This window comes from Castor canadensis, chromosome 11 (genome assembly GCF_047511655.1).
Source record: "Castor canadensis chromosome 11, mCasCan1.hap1v2, whole genome shotgun sequence".
NCBI classification, from domain to species: Eukaryota; Metazoa; Chordata; class Mammalia; order Rodentia; family Castoridae; genus Castor; species Castor canadensis.
In genome coordinates this window covers 56,629,044-56,644,324 of record NC_133396.1, presented here as the reverse complement: position 1 = coordinate 56,644,324, position 15,281 = coordinate 56,629,044, and the positions used below count along the sequence as shown (strand labels likewise).

At 43.0% G+C, this 15,281-nt stretch overlaps 1 protein-coding gene across 7 annotated transcripts in view; it reads left to right on the top strand.

Annotated features, from left to right (window-relative positions):
• Positions 1-692: 692 nt before the first annotated feature.
• Elac2 (elaC ribonuclease Z 2) overlaps positions 693-15,281 on the top strand; it is a 29,140-nt gene continuing 14,551 nt past the window's right edge. The window contains exons 1-14 of one of the 7 annotated variants that reach the window (XM_020165575.2): positions 693-991; positions 1,545-1,595; positions 1,733-1,803; positions 2,557-2,621; positions 3,975-4,032; positions 4,830-4,898; positions 6,269-6,385; positions 7,802-7,860; positions 10,327-10,385; positions 10,480-10,552; positions 11,155-11,267; positions 12,805-12,900; positions 13,900-14,038; positions 14,116-14,201. In XM_020165575.2, the coding sequence (XP_020021164.1) occupies positions 765-991; positions 1,545-1,595; positions 1,733-1,803; positions 2,557-2,621; positions 3,975-4,032; positions 4,830-4,898; positions 6,269-6,385; positions 7,802-7,860; positions 10,327-10,385; positions 10,480-10,552; positions 11,155-11,267; positions 12,805-12,900; positions 13,900-14,038; positions 14,116-14,201 (1,283 nt within the window). In that variant the 5' untranslated portion in view covers positions 693-764. Of the gene's footprint in view, positions 992-1,544; positions 1,651-1,732; positions 1,804-2,556; positions 2,622-3,974; positions 4,033-4,829; positions 4,899-6,268; positions 6,395-7,801; positions 7,861-10,326; positions 10,386-10,479; positions 10,553-11,154; positions 11,268-12,800; positions 12,901-13,899; positions 14,039-14,115; positions 14,202-15,281 lie in introns of those variants that run through there. The other 6 variants (XM_074046856.1, XM_074046858.1, XM_020165574.2 and 3 more) reach the window with 6 other exon arrangements.

Here is a 15,281-nt window from a genome sequence, read left to right as displayed (position 1 = left end):
TTCTGTGCTTTCAAACATTTAGTAAGCTGCCATTTATTGTCTCTTCTGTAGCAATGCCATTTTACTAGACCATTTTAACTCTAAAAATCTTCTGGAGCAAATACTGTTAACTACCCCTATTTTACAGATAAGGTCAGGGAGGTCAAGTTCACTCAGTTAACACTCCCTTGCTCCAGAACCTGTTCTCTTTAACTTGTAACTCTTCTTGCTTTTCTTTTTAAAAGTAACTAAGAACATATTCTTACGCCTAAGAGTAGAAATCACATTTGCTAAAGCTCGTACACTACACAATTTATCTCCTCACATTTAATCCTTACAGTCACGCAAACAAGACCGAAGCAAAGCTCCAGGCAGGGTGGTTACCTTGCCTAAGGCACAGTTTATAATTCGGGGAGGCGAGGTTCAAACCTGCACCACAACTCCGACTTCTTTAATCAGCCCTCTCTGGGCATTGCCTTTTTTGGCCTTTTGCTCCCGGAAGTCCCGCCCCAGGCGAAGCACAGTTTCCGGAAAAAACTGACACAGGGAGAGCCTGTGTGCGGCGTACGGCGCTCTAGCATTCCTTCACTCTATGACCGCCGCCGATTGACAAGCCCGGAGCACCAAGGCTCTTCTCAATTGGATGCGTAGCATCGCGTGGACGGGTCGGTCGTTGCGCAGCGTTCTGATTGGCTGGCCTCGACATGCAGGAGCGCAGGGGCGGTGCTTGGAGCACGCTGACTGAGGTGACCGGCTGCCTTCTCAGCGCAGGTGGAGACGCGTGCATGTGGGCGCTCCGCTCACTGCTGTGGTCTGTGGCCCGGCGCACCATGTCGCAGGGACCCACCCGCCGCCAGCGTCCGCCCAAGGACCCGCTGCGACACCTGCGCACGCGGGAGAAGCGCGGCCCGTCATGGGGACCTGGGGGCCCGAACACCGTGTACCTGCAGGTGGTGGCAGCCGGCGGTCGGGACGCGGGTGCTGCACTCTATGTCTTCTCCGAGTACAATCGGTCAGTCGGACCCGGCTTTTGCGGCGTCCCCTTACCGATCCACGCCCTGCCTTCCGTGCTGAGCAGCCCCGGAATATTGCCGCACCTCCCTGGGCTTGGGTTTCTCCCACTTGCACACGCGTGGGGTTTCACTGCTCCAGCAGTTATGCTCTTTCGCTGGGTGGGAAATTCTAGATTCTTACATCTCTTCGTCCATATGGTTTCGGTGAAGAGCTTCAGACGCGAGTTTAGGTGTCTCCTGGGCCACTCTTGGCACTGGCTTTTGGCATGCTACTTCTGAGTGCCCCAAAGCTGGACCTTCATAGTTGGTGTGTGGGGTAGACCAGTCTAGTAAGAAGCTGATGGGGTAAAGAGCCTATCTCGCCCCCTGTCACCCACCAGTCTGTACAGGCTCTCACCCCTCCAGACCTCTGTTAAGGAAGGTTCAGAACTTCAGGATAATAGCAGAAATGCAGTTCACGATGGATTATTTGGTTATTTGGCTGAGTCTGCAGTAAAGCATTCTATCAGTGTCATATTTTACAATACGAATATGGTAATGTTCTTTCTATAGGTATCTCTTCAACTGTGGAGAAGGTGTCCAGCGACTCATGCAGGAACACAAGTGAGTCAACAATTTGCTTCTGGGGTGGAGATGATTATGGGGCTTGAAAGCAGAGGTAAGAGGCAGGTGCGTTTTAATAGCAGAAATTGTCTCTGGTCAGTCTGTTTCATCCTCCTGAGGTGTTTTCTCTTTCTTAGATTGAAAGTTGCTCGCTTGGACAACATATTCCTGACACGAATGCACTGGGCTAATGTTGGGGGATTGTGTGGTAAGTATATTGTTTGCAGGGCCAGAGGCTAGTTGGAGTCTGATCTTAATCTTTCTTTTTTGCCCTTCTTCTGGGACCTGGGGGGCAGGAATTCTTTGTAAGTCACTCTAGTCAGCTGTAGGAAGCATCAAAAGCTGGACTCAGAGAGCAGATTTTAACATGGATACTGCCTCTAAGTGTCACCATCCACTTGGTTTCTCAGGTGGATGGTCCAGACATTTAACCAGAGAAGGCTGTGGTGGTAATTAAAGTAAATATTTGTCATGAACACCAGCAGCAGCTATACACAGACATCCACTGTCCAGATTATTCCGTTATTCAGGTCTATCAACTGGGAAGGTTAAGGTGGTGTTGCAACCAGATACTGAAAGTTTGGTGGTGTGCATCGGAAAGAGGCGGGCACTGGACTGGTCTCTACTTTCAGACTGAGACGAGGGTGATGTACATGAGGTACAGGGTACAAAGTGTAAGCCACTTGTACAACTGTGAGTAAGCACCTCCCTAAGTTTGGTTGTCAGGTTATGTTACTACCTCAACCTAGTTGGCTCTGCTCACTGCAGAAGCATGTGGGGAAGATTTCATATCCCTTTTACCTCTGCTAGTATCACTTCTGCTCTGCCTGCATTTCCTCCTGACTGTTGAGAAGTGGAGTGAGGACATGTAGATGAATGCGGATAAGTAAGGGTGCTGCTCCTCTTGGCGGTGACTACAGGTCAGGTTGATGAAAGATCTGATTTTATTCATCTTTTTTAGGAATGATTCTTACCTTAAAGGAAACCGGGCTTCCAAAGTGTGTACTTTCTGGACCTCCACAACTGGTGAGTCTCTCCTGAATCACCAATCAAAATCACCTCCTCCTTTTTAATGCTCATTACAAGAATTTTCATTTTTGCAAAACATCCTTTTGCCAGAGAAAACTGGTAGTGGAGTAAATACTTCTCCTTTCAAATTAAGTAAATCTGAGTTCAAAACCTTATCAACTGTGGGACCTTGAATGAGTTACTTTGCCTCTCTGTGCTTTAGCTTCTTAATCTATAAAATGGCTATTTGGTTTCAAAGGGTTGTTAAAGATTTAACGAGATAGCATATACAGAACTAAATCACTTTATTGGATTTAGTTATTGGATGTTTTAGATGTTGTACCAAGTTAAGTACTTAATGAGTGACAGTCTTTTTTTTTCACCCCAGTCCTGGGGATTGAACCCAGGGCCTCAAATGCGAAGCAAGTGCTCTAACAATTAAGCCACACTCCCAGCTCAAATGATGACTTTTATTCTTATTTTGTGGGTCTGGGGTTTGAACTCAGGGCCTCACACTTGCCAGGCAGGTACTCAAGCACTTGGGTCTCTCTGCCAGCCTTACTTTTGTTCTTACTTATTTAATTTCAGACATCTGCATCGCAGTTGTTAACATTCTATAAATTCTATTTCCAACATAATGTCCAACTCCATTTGTTTCCATTTTTTTTGAGGCCTTTGTTATCCATCTGCCACAACTGTGTATCAGACCCATCTGTCACATATCAGCCAGAGCCCAGAGCCACATCTTTAAGACATAACTGTAGGTGTCACTTCCCAACCTAAAATGCTTCAGGGCTCCCTATTGCAGTACAAGCCACATAATTTGACATGGCCTACAAGTCCCATAGTCCCCAGCCGTTGCTTACACTTGTGTCTGTGTTCGTCACTATGCTGCAGCTGTAAGCACCAACTAACCCATTGTCCCACCAAATCAACTGCCCATCTCAGGGCTTTCATCCATACATGGGCTCCTCCTGCCTCCTCCTCAGCCTTGCTATATCCTCAGAGCCATCGGGACTCAGCTAAAGAGACAGTTCCTCTGAACTGTTCTTGTCTCTCCAGACACGTTGGTCCCTGTACCCGGTGTTTTTCATCTTTTGTGAGCACTTAACCACGATTGCCACCATGTGGTTTCTGTTAACAATTTGTTTCCTTTTTTCTCTTTTCTATTGGATTCATGAGAACAAGGATTTCATCTCCTTTGCACTGTTAAACTCTTGGCATCTAATAGGTAGTAGACACAGTAACTGTTTGTATAAGTGAGGTTTGAAGCACTTATTTAAGTTGGCTTTATGTTGACTGTATTGCTGCATTCTGAGTTTTTTTTAACCATAGCTTCTCACTTCTTTATATTTTCTTTTTTTTTTTTAGAAAAAATATCTAGAAGCAATCAAAATTTTTTCTGGTCCATTGAAAGGAATAGATCTGGGTAAGTCCTTGACCATGACTCATTTCTTTCTCAGCTATACCCGACTTTTCCAATTAGAATCCATTATAAGCTGGCTTAAATCAAATCTTAAATGCTTCATCGGTATAATAAGGATTTTTAAAAATACTGCTTTGTTGCACTTTCTATGCCCCCACATCATGCCACAAAAATGCTAAGCAGGTAGGAGTGCTCTAACATGCACCAGCAGGTAACAGTCCATCCAGACCCCAAGGCTCTTTCCCCAGTCCAAGTTGGTTCTCGGTGCCCTGAATTCCTTGCAGGAGGAAGAGGAGTATGAACGTTTTGTAGCTGAACCTCAGCCCCAGGAGGTTCCCAACCCGTTGATGGGAAGAGACCCTGCTGACAATTCTACAGGGCTCTTGTCCTGGAGCTGGTGTGCATCTTTGGCCTAGAGTGCTTCTCTTTTACAGAAGCACTAGTATTTATTCCACAATGTGTACCAGCTCTCATAGTTGAGATGATAGATTCTTTGGCCTCGTATTCTTATATGTTAATTTAGGACTCATGCAATTGAGTAAGTATTAGTTTCTTTATTTTAATAGCTAGTCACCAATGATTATGACATATATTTCATCTGACTGGTAAATATTAATGGCTGATGAAAATACAGTTTTGCTTCTTTCCTAAAAATTTTAATCTCAGAAATTCTGGTTTTACTGGCAAATTCCTACCAAAATTCTGAACCAGTTCAGTTGCTGAGGTTGGGAATCATGAAAGTTCATTTTCACACATCTTTACTGATGTAATCACTTTCTTGATTTGTACTTTTCACATAGCTGTGCGGCCCCATTCTGCATCAGAATATAAGGATGAGACCATGACAGTTCACCAGGTCCCCATACACAGTGAGTGTGGAAGCCAGATTTCCAGGAGGAGGCGGGTGTGGGTGAAGAACCAGAAACTGAATACTTCCGTTGGGTGCCCTGGATTGTGTTCTGAGCATGTTTAGGAAGTTTAACTATAGAATTGAAATTTGGTTCTTGCCTTTTGGGAGCTTAGCTTTTGCTCTTGTGGACAGACATGTTGAACTTGTGTATAATGAAATGATTGTGCTGGGGAACATTATGTAATCAAGGTGCTATCAGGAAATAGTCTGCACTCAGATTTGCACATGCACTGCTTGGGGTTGGTTTGTTACAGATAGATGTGCCTTTTGATGAGAAGTCTCTGGAGAGGTTTGCATTCCCCGATTTTTTTTTTTTAAAAACAAATGCTAATAACTGCCAACTAAGAGAGTGGGATCAGGAGCTGAGAAACTCCAACAAAGCTTGTGTGATTCCAGAGCACATGATGTGGATTTGACTTTGGAACAGAGATGTTCTGCATGTCCCTCTAGTCCTTGAGTCTGGCTAAGCAAACTTCATATCCAGTTTTATATAGGCGGAAAGAGAATACCTAGTAGTAAGCATGTTTCCTTGACAGTGCTAACTGATATGATGCTTGTCATGCTAAGGGCTATAGACAAGAGCACTGACAAAGGCCAGGAAGTCCAGAGCCAGAGAAGGGTCTGAGGTTTATGCTGGCCATGGGTAGAAGGGAGGGGAAGGGGTGCAGTTTGAGCAGTGGCACAGTGATTAAAGCCTATGAGATAATGGTCTGAGATAGACTCCTTGCCTGCCTCACTCCCAGTTAAGTGTCTTGTCTTTGACACCATTGCCCACCCCCCCAGCCTGAGTTGTCTTCCTCCATTGTGTCTTTCTAGCACCCTGCTCTTCCCTCCATAGCACAAAACAGTTTACTTTCATGTGTTTTTGTGTGATCAACACTGAGCTTGCTCTGTTTTGCTGGTCTTTGTTTTCTTGTGGGCCTCGTGTGTGCTTGGAGGAGCAAGCATGGGTTCTATTGAGACAAAAGCTGTGCTTCAGTCTCAGAGCAGCAAAAGTTTTTCTTTGACTTTGTGACTTAGTTGGCTGCAAAATTTTGCTCCTTCTCATGGAGCCTTTGGCCTATATGTGGTCATGCATGAACCCACCTCCAGCCTGTATGCTTTTCCCTCAACAAACACTGTTAAATCCTTACTGTGGGCAAGGCTGTGAGCTAAGCAGAAACATAAAGATGAGTAAGATGTAAATATGCCCAAAGATTGGGTGGGTAGGTAGCTGGTTATTTACTACTATAGTAAAAGGATTATTGGAATTCCTATGTGGAAACATATAGGCTGCAGCTGTGGGTTACCTGTGTGGTGTGTAATTTGATGGTTTCCTCTGCTGCCTAGGTGAACGGTGGTGTGGAGAGCACCAGCCATCACAGAGCCCAGAAAGGCCTTTACCCAGACTCAGCCCAGAACAGTCTTCAGGCTCTGGATCAATTGAAAATGAGCAACACCTTCCAGGTGGCAATGGTATAAACTGTCCTGGGAAGGCACTTGTATTTCTTAATGACTTGCCCTTTTTTCAGATTATTTTTAATTGGCAAACAATAATTTTATATGTTTTGGGGTCCAATGAGATGTATTAATCTAGGTAGAAAGATTCATTCAAACTAGTTAACAGCCATTACCTTACCAACTTAGTTTTTGTGGTAAGGATGTTTAAAATCTATTATTTTAAACAATTATTTTTCCAGTGGTATTAACCCAGAGCCTCCTGCATGCTGGGCAAGCACTCTACCACTGATTTTGAAACAAACTATACATTGTTATTAACTGTGGTCACCTTGCAGTGTAAGAGGTCACTAAAACTTAGTAAGAGTATCACTGAAACTTTGTAATCTCCCTTTTCCCATTCCCCAGCCTCTAGTAACTTCCTTTTTACTTTGTATCTATGACATGGATTTGTTCTAGATTCTTCATGTCAGTGAGATCATATTTCTGTGACTGGCTTACCCCCCTTAGCATAATGTCTTCCAGTTCTATCCATGACATCACCAGTGGCAGCTCTTTGCCTCTTACTATTCTGAATTAGAATCATGATAAGAAAGCAGAGGCCTTTGTCTTAGCATATAAGGCCTTGGTTTGGGTGGAAAGTAAGCAGTGAGAAAGGTGGCAATACTGAAGGTTTAAGGCCATTTGCAACCTTGGATAGCCCCAAAACTTGTGTTCAGTTTACCCAGAAGAGAGCAGAGCAAACTCACTCATTCCAAGAGTTTTTGTGTTTTTCATTAATAGGACATTAGTGTAGGTTCATTTTCAGTAATGCAGAAAGTATAACTACTAAGCTGACAATCCAATCAGTGAATAGATCAGCCCATTTTTTTTTTCAGAATGACAACCTACAGGGAAATAACTACAAGTCCAAGGTTAGCTGAATCAAAGGAGTTGGACTGCTCTAATATTCTGTTGTCCAGTGATGAGCAAAACATGATCAGTTCCTGTTCCTATTCTGCAATGTGTCTGGCTGGTGACCATGAAAAGACAGCCCTTGAGTGCTCTCCTGTTTTGGATGGCACAGGGTGAAGACTGACACCCCATGCCTTTTAGCTTTTGTCTTACTTTGCATTTTCTTTTACTGATTTATAAAGGACATTGCAACTTTTTTGCTATGTTCACTATTAGGTAAAATGGGCCATTCGAAAAAATTTTTCTTGCTATTCTGAAGTTTCTCTGATTGGAGTTTTGTGTTTTCTCTTTACTCAAACCTCAACATAGTAGGATAAAAGAGGTCTGTTGGGGAATATCAGAGTCTCCCTCAGTCTTTGTATTGGGATAGTAATGCCCACAGGAGGTAAGACTAAATATCAAGTGATAAAATTTGTGAAGCCTGCACACCTTCCCATTCACCTTGTTTTGATCAAATGTGTTTTTCCTCAGGTGTTAGCTGGAAAGGCAATGGCAGGGACCCTTCCTTGGTGGTAGCATTTGTCTGTAAGGTAAGAGAGTCTTTCTATATTCAGACACCAAGTGAGCATGTGGCTAGAGGCCAACACGTGGTATGATTGGTACCTTCTGTTAGCACATGTATAGTGATGTGAAGGTAGCAGCTCCTAAGCTACATATGTCAAGAAGGAACACAGATTCCCTATTTCTCACCTATATTTTTTATAGCCTTTAAAATTCTCTTCCAGTATTCTGTCAGTTTGTGGACGTATTTTATACTTACCTGTGATTGGTCCTTTTAGAATTCACAAATAGTTAAAGGCAGCTATATTTGTTTTCCTCCAAATCAGTTGAGCCTTTATTCAAATTCCTTCAACTCTGTTTTAATTTATTTAATTCCATTGTTGTAGTTAAGGTGTTTGAATTAGATTGATTTAGATATTAGGTAGCATTCACTAAGGCCTACATCTGTAGTCTAAAATTGGCCAAATTCCAATAAAAATAATTATAGTAAGCTATGTTTAAAATGTGACTAATGGCCCATTTTTAGTAGGACTTTGCGTTAAGTTTTTTAAAAAAATATAACCTGTAACAAATACCTTTGCCTAATTTCTGGTAAGACCACATTATTCTTTTGTGGACTTTGATTTTAAAATATATTTGCAATTTCACATGGATCCTAATACCTACAAGTGAAAACAGTCATGAAAAGCAGTAGTCAGAGCTTCAAGGTCATTTCTGTCACTATTTGAATGACAAAAGTTAAGAACTATTGTCTGTAGGCATATTACCTGTATGTTTCTAAGTTCTTAACCAACAACAAAGTAATTGTTTTTAAACTATTTTATATAGTAGTCTTTTATATTACATCCTTCCTGACTACCTAAATAGCTTACACTGAATGTGATGAAGTGTGATTTTGTTTAATGGAACTGGAGTTTGAATTCAGGACTTTGTGCTTGCAAAGCAGGCACTCTACTGTTTGAGCCACACCTGCAGCCCTGAAGCATGTTTTTGCAGGCAGGTTCTCAGGTACTCCGCCATTGCGTCAGCATGAGGCAGCCATCCTGGAACTGCAAGCTGCCCTCTCTGACTATCCTGTCACTCCCTTGCTGTCTGCTTCCATTTCTAATGGGGTCAACTAAAGTCTCTCCTCTTCCAGTTAATTTGCTGCTTCTCAGTTGAGGGTTTAGAAAGCAGTACACTGAGCTAGTTCAAGTTTTGGGGGGTCTAAGAAAGCAGGCTCTGAACACAAGGCCTGTGAAACTCATCTGATAGAAGAACGTGGGCTTCGGGCATCTGTTGGACTGCTTGGGACACCCTTGGCTTGCACTCTAGTTCTTGCCTGTTTTTCAAAGACTCTGTTCTTGGGATAGAGAACAAATCTCTGTGGGTCGAATTTAGCTCATGGAGAGATGGGTCTCCCTGTCTTAGGTATCCAAGTTCCTTTTAATATTCATTTAACATTCATTTTCCATCTTCAGACCCATGTGGTAGATGGAGAGAATATTCACTACAGTGCTTGTTCATGTCATCCAGTGGTGTCAGCTGAACCTGAGCGTCTCCGTGTGACATGTGATGTGCACAAATGGAAGCTTCAGTCCTTTCTCTAGAACAATATTTTTTTAAGATGAGAAAATCTAGAATATTGAGAATAAGACTTCAGGATCTAAATTTGAGACTTCACCGTAAGAGTAACTTAACTTCAGGAAGTTAGAAATAAATGCAAATAGCTTATCAAGATTTAAGGCAGAAAGTAAAGATCAAATATAACTCAGCAGAGCCCTGTTAACCTCTTACGCCATTTCTGACATTTTTTCTGTTATTGTGTGTGAAATATGTAGATCCCAAAAATACTTGGGCAGAAGTTTACAGAATGATAATAGGATTGGAATGGTGATAAGGTTTTGTGATAGGATTGTTGTTTGCCCTTCTAGCATAAGAACATTGGGAATTCGTTATTACAGTTTTTTTTCAGTATACAAATAACACTACATTGCCAAATATTTGAAAAATCCAGGAGGGGTGAAAAAACCCAAAACAAATCATCTGTTTTTCTATCACGCTACCATTGTCATTGGAATATTGTGTTGGAAGTTTGCTTGGTCATTGCTCTGTTAGACAATGTTTTGGTGACATTCCTTTAATTACTGATAAGGAATGAAAAAGACAGAACCCCCATATCCTTGTGTTTCTCGTGAAGGATGCTTAAGGATCCTTATAATTAACTTTGATATAGAAAAGTTACATTTTAGTAAATTTATAATGAGTAAATTCCAAAATTTGTTGGAATCAAGCATTGTGTTTTAAATCATTCAGGTTTTAGTTCTAAAACATTTTAGTTCTAAAGAATATTATATGCCTTCTGAAAACAATAAACTGTACTTTAATGAATTAAAGAAAATAACATTAACTTAAAAAAAATAGAAAGATACACTTCTAAGTAAGTTAATTGAAACCAAGCTTCTTAATCAGTGGCTGAAATTACATTTGTGTTCAATAACTTACTTTTGTTTCAGCTTCACTTGAAGAAAGGAAACTTCTTGGTGCTCAAAGCAAAGGAGCTGGGCCTCCCAGTGTGAGTGTCAGGGCTGAGGCTGTTGGGAACTGGACATGCCCATCTCTGTTCATAAAGAGAAGCATCTCACCCAGGGCTTGCATCTTCATTTCAGTGGGACTGCTGCCATCGCACCTATCATTGCTGCTGTCAAGGATGGCAAGAGTATCACTTATGAAGGAAGAGAGGTGAGACTTCTGACTTCCATGATGATTTGGCAGTCACAGGTGGACCTTGGACACTGGGCAGAGCCACTCAGATGCAGGCCCTTTAGATACCACTTTTGAAATTTCTTCATTGGCTATGTGATGAATCTCTTCCCCAGATTTGTGGTGCACTTCAGCACTGCTGTGTGTAGGCATTTCTGTAGATCATCTGTTCAGGATCTGGTGGTTCTCCTACAAGGGTGGATGTCCTCCCTGGTATTTGAGCTCAGGGCAGCGTCCAAAACACCCCATACTGATGGGCTTTGCTTTCATGGCCTAAAGACATGCCAAAATGTTTTTTATGAAGATGTTTTCTCTAGTGTCAAAGAGAACCTTGAATTCTAAGCCTGTGTTCCTGGCCATTGTAGGTTTGCCCAGTCTCCGCAGCTAGTTGTTGAAGTATAAACAAAGAGCAGGAAGGGTGTAGGCGGTAACCCTTCCAGTCAGTCTTGTGCCCTGTGTATTTGGCTATGGGATCTGTAATGCTAGTAGCTGCCTTTAAGGCTGTTCATTTTTGGATGCAAGCTGTCCCTGTTCTGAAAGTGCACTGTTACCCCAGTGAGCCGGCATGTTTGATTTTGCAGATTTTGCCTGAAGAGCTCTGTACTGCCCCGGATCCTGGTCTTGCATTTATTGTGGTAGAATGTCCAGATGAAGGATTTGTCCAGCCCATCTGTGAGAATGACATCTTTAAGAGGTAAAGATGAGGGTCCAGGTGAGAGAAATATGAGGGCTGTGTCTGCTGCTTAAGAAGCCTATTCCAAGCCAGGTGTTTGTGGCTCACACCTGTAATCCTAGCTGCTCAGGAAACAGAGATCAGGAGGATTGTGGTTTGAAGCTGGCCTGGCAAATAGTTCACAAGACCCTATCTTGAAAAACCCCATCATAAAAAAGGGCTGGTGGACTGGCTGCAAGGTATAGGCCCTGAGTTCAAACCCTAGCACCACAAAAAAAAAAAGCCCAGTCCTACATACATAGACACAACGCCTTAGGGATGGACCCAGGTCTTTGGGAAAGCCTGTCCTCTGGGCTTGAAATACCTGTCCATCCTACTAGCAGGATTTAAGTTGCTGCTCGAGGTCAGTGGGTTTTGTGGCATATGTAGCCTTGAAGTGAGGTTAGAGAAGATTTGCAAATGAGAAACCCCAAGGACCAGAACTCCTAGAGCTCTAAGCCTAGGGTAAATTCTAGAACTTTTTGAGTTCTAGATTATTGCCCCCTCATCATTATTGAGCTATTTCTGCCTGTCTGATTATTCTTCATTTACCTACATTGAGCTTCTTGAGGTGGGGAAGAGTGAGGGCACACTGTTCAGGAGTCTGTTCAGGGATAGAATTGCAGCCTGGAAGCGTGTTTCAGGCCCAAGTGTTCTGCCTCCAAAGAAGTATTTTAGTTCAGCTTTAATCCCAGGTAGAATCTGTGACCCACATGTCTGTATTTTAAGTTTCCTCCCATTCTTAGCGATTTATTTTTATTTTTCCTGTTCTCAATTTTTACTTGTCTGTATTTTTTTCACTTCTACTTATACAACAAATTCTTTTGGATTGCTTGCCCCTTCCATGTTGGGAGTCCTTCCTGGGCTTGCTTTATTCTCAAGGTGAATTTGGTTCGCTGGTGGCAAGACTTTGTATTCCCATGAATTTTGACCAGCAAAGCTACTCCAGGTTACTCAGATGCCATTTGAGAGCCCTGTGCATGTGTGTGGTGGCAATGATGGCGATAATAAAAACTGTGTGAAGTTCTTTTTTAAAAAACTAAATGAAAACCACCAAGTTAATCAGTGGTCTTCTCTCTAGATGGTAGAGTTTCAGAAAATTTTCATTTTCTGTCTTGGTGTCTTGGGTCCTCTGGTACTAAACACTAAGGTGGAATTGGAAGTGCTGGAGGCTGGTGGGAGGAACTGCTCTTTAGAGATGAAGGAGAGAAGAAGCTGGAGTAGGCAGGGAACAGATAGGAAGAACCTCAGATTGCAGTGTGACATGGAGAAGGCTCAGAGAGGCAGACCAGAAGGTCTGGAGCAGGCTATCTAATAGAAGAATCCCACGGATGAGGATGCAGCCAGTGCTGGGGCCTGTTGTGCTCAGGCACCATTGGGAGCGCCTAAGAGACAGCCTGGGTGTAAAAGTGATCCCCATATAATGCTGAAGGGTATCCTCTGGGCATGGTCCCCATTTGTATGTGTTCTGAGTTTATATCACTTTAGAAGACAAGACACCACTCTTCCTTCCACCCAGGTATCAGGGAGAAGCTGACACCCCCGTGGCCCTGGTGGTCCATATAGCCCCAGAATCTGTGCTTATGGACAGCAGGTACCAGCAGTGGATGGAAAGGTATGGAGCTTAGCCCAGGGCACCTAGGGGAATCCTTCTGGGCCATGGTGTATTCCTTCCCTCACTTTTGAGTGCTCTCTACCCTTACTTCTGAGCCTGCCTGAATTTTCTCTGGGATCCTACCACAAGAATTTTGGGAGTACCCATCTGTATCACACAAAGAGAAGCATTGCCACTAGGTGGCACAGTGTGCACACTTGTCCCACTTGCACAGTGCTACATTTCACATCATTTTATGCCCGCCATACTTTGGGAGGTACCTGAACAAATACTGCCTTTTGCTTGAGGATTACAAGAGTATATTCCAAAGAAGAGACTAGCCAATGTAACATAAGAGCTTCCGCTCATTGAATACCCCCTTCACATCAGGCAGTTCATTTACATTACAGTTCACTTCCTTAAGAGTTTATTTTTCCCAGCAAGCCTGTGAGAATGCTGTTCTACCACAGTTTAGTAACTAGGAAGAGAGGGCCCAAGGGTGGCCTCTGTGGAAAGAGATTGGAGTTGAATCAAACTCTTGGGCTCTGTGGGGGAGAGTTTAGTACATAGTGAACTTGGGTTGCTCTTCACTCTACACAGCTTCTTCATTTGTCTTCTCCACCCTAGTGGTCTCTTGCTCATCAGCTCTCCTCGTTATTCCGTTCCTTGAGGGTTTGAGTTGTAACATACATTATCTATTTTCCTCTTACTTCTTTTCTTCTTGTACCTTGTACTCCATGTTGTTTTCAAATCCCTATCTGAACGTCTTAATTTTCCTTGGTTTTCCTTCCATTCTTTCCATCCAGCATATCCCAAAGGTAGCTGCCATAGGGAGAGAACCCTGGATTTTGAGGCAGAAAGAACAGTATTATGTATGGCCATGCAATAACTATTTGGGGGCAAGTGACATGACTCTTTGGACACTTTTGTCCACATTAGGGCTTTTAATCTCTGATGCCATCTCTGAGGTAGGATTATTCCCTGATGGACACTGTCAATGTATGGTCTGTTTTGTCATAGGTTTGGGCCTGACACCCAGCACCTGATCCTGAATGAGAACTGTGCATCAGTCCACAACCTTCGTAGTCACAAGATTCAAACGCAGCTCAATCTCATCCACCCTGGCATCTTCCCCTCTCTCACCACTTTCCACAGTAAGGTAGTGTCTCAGAATGGTGCTTGTCAATCATCTCCTATCCTTTTCTCTCGGCCATGGAGTATGTTCTTGCCTTTCAGGAGGAAGGCTCTGCCCTCAGTGTGCCCACGGTTCGAGGTGAATGCCTCCTCAAGTACCAGCTCCGCCCCAGGAGAGAGTGGCAGAGGTGTGTGTAATTCTGAACTCAGGACTTCATCTAGGCCATGGGCTGGCAAGCTTTCCTGCAAATGTAGTGGATGTTTCAGGAAGCCATTCTGACCACTGTCAAGCAGTCAACTCAGCTGTTGTAGCACAGAAGAGCCAAAGATAGTATACACAAGTGAACAAGCACAGCTCTGCCAGGCCACATTTATTTAGGAAAACAGCCTGACCCTCCTCTGGGTTGAATTGGGAGGATTGGGGCCAGTGACTGCCCTTTTCAAAAATTGTTTTCCATTGGAAACAAGTGATAATGTTATTTGCTTTACAATACAGAAAGTAAGAAACGCATAACAAAGTCACCCATCACCGTGCCATCTAGGGTGATTGACATTCTGTGTTTCCAAATTTGCATGTATTGGGGTATAGTTTTAAAGTGTATACTTGAGTTTGTATCTTGACATTGTTAGTCTTTTCCTGTATTGTTAAATAGTCTCTAGTAACTAGAGTTTTATTGGTTTTTCAGATAGTGATGTTTACTCATTTGGAACATTTCAAGTTATTTGCTGTTTTAATGAAACAGTAAATGTATTATATATAAATCCTTGAATGGAAGTTTGTTCCCTGAAGGTATTCCTAACTGTGAGGTTACAGGGTCACAGGATGACAGTTTTGGACACTTGATAATGATAAATTGCCATCTGGAAAGCTTCTGCCAATACATTCCAGATGGTACAGTGAATACCGCTTGCTTCCTTATTGCCTATATCCTATCTGAATCTGGACTCATTTCAGTATTCTGGCTACTCATAGCATCATTGTTACAGTAGACCATGTACTGGATTAAGACAGTACCTTGAGCTGGAGAGCCTCCCAGGCCCCATCTTCAGCTCCATAGGCTGTTACATAGGCAGTGAGAACCTTGTCAGTATTCAGGCTTACCTTGTGCTTTGTGAGAAATACAGTACAATTCTTGGGGTCAGCTCAGTCCCAGTGAATTAGGATCTGGAGGGTGAGCTTTGGGGCTCACTTCATAAGCTCTCAGTATTTTTAGAGCTCAGCCAGGTTGAAGAGCCACCAGTCTAAGGCATCAATACTCGGCATGGTC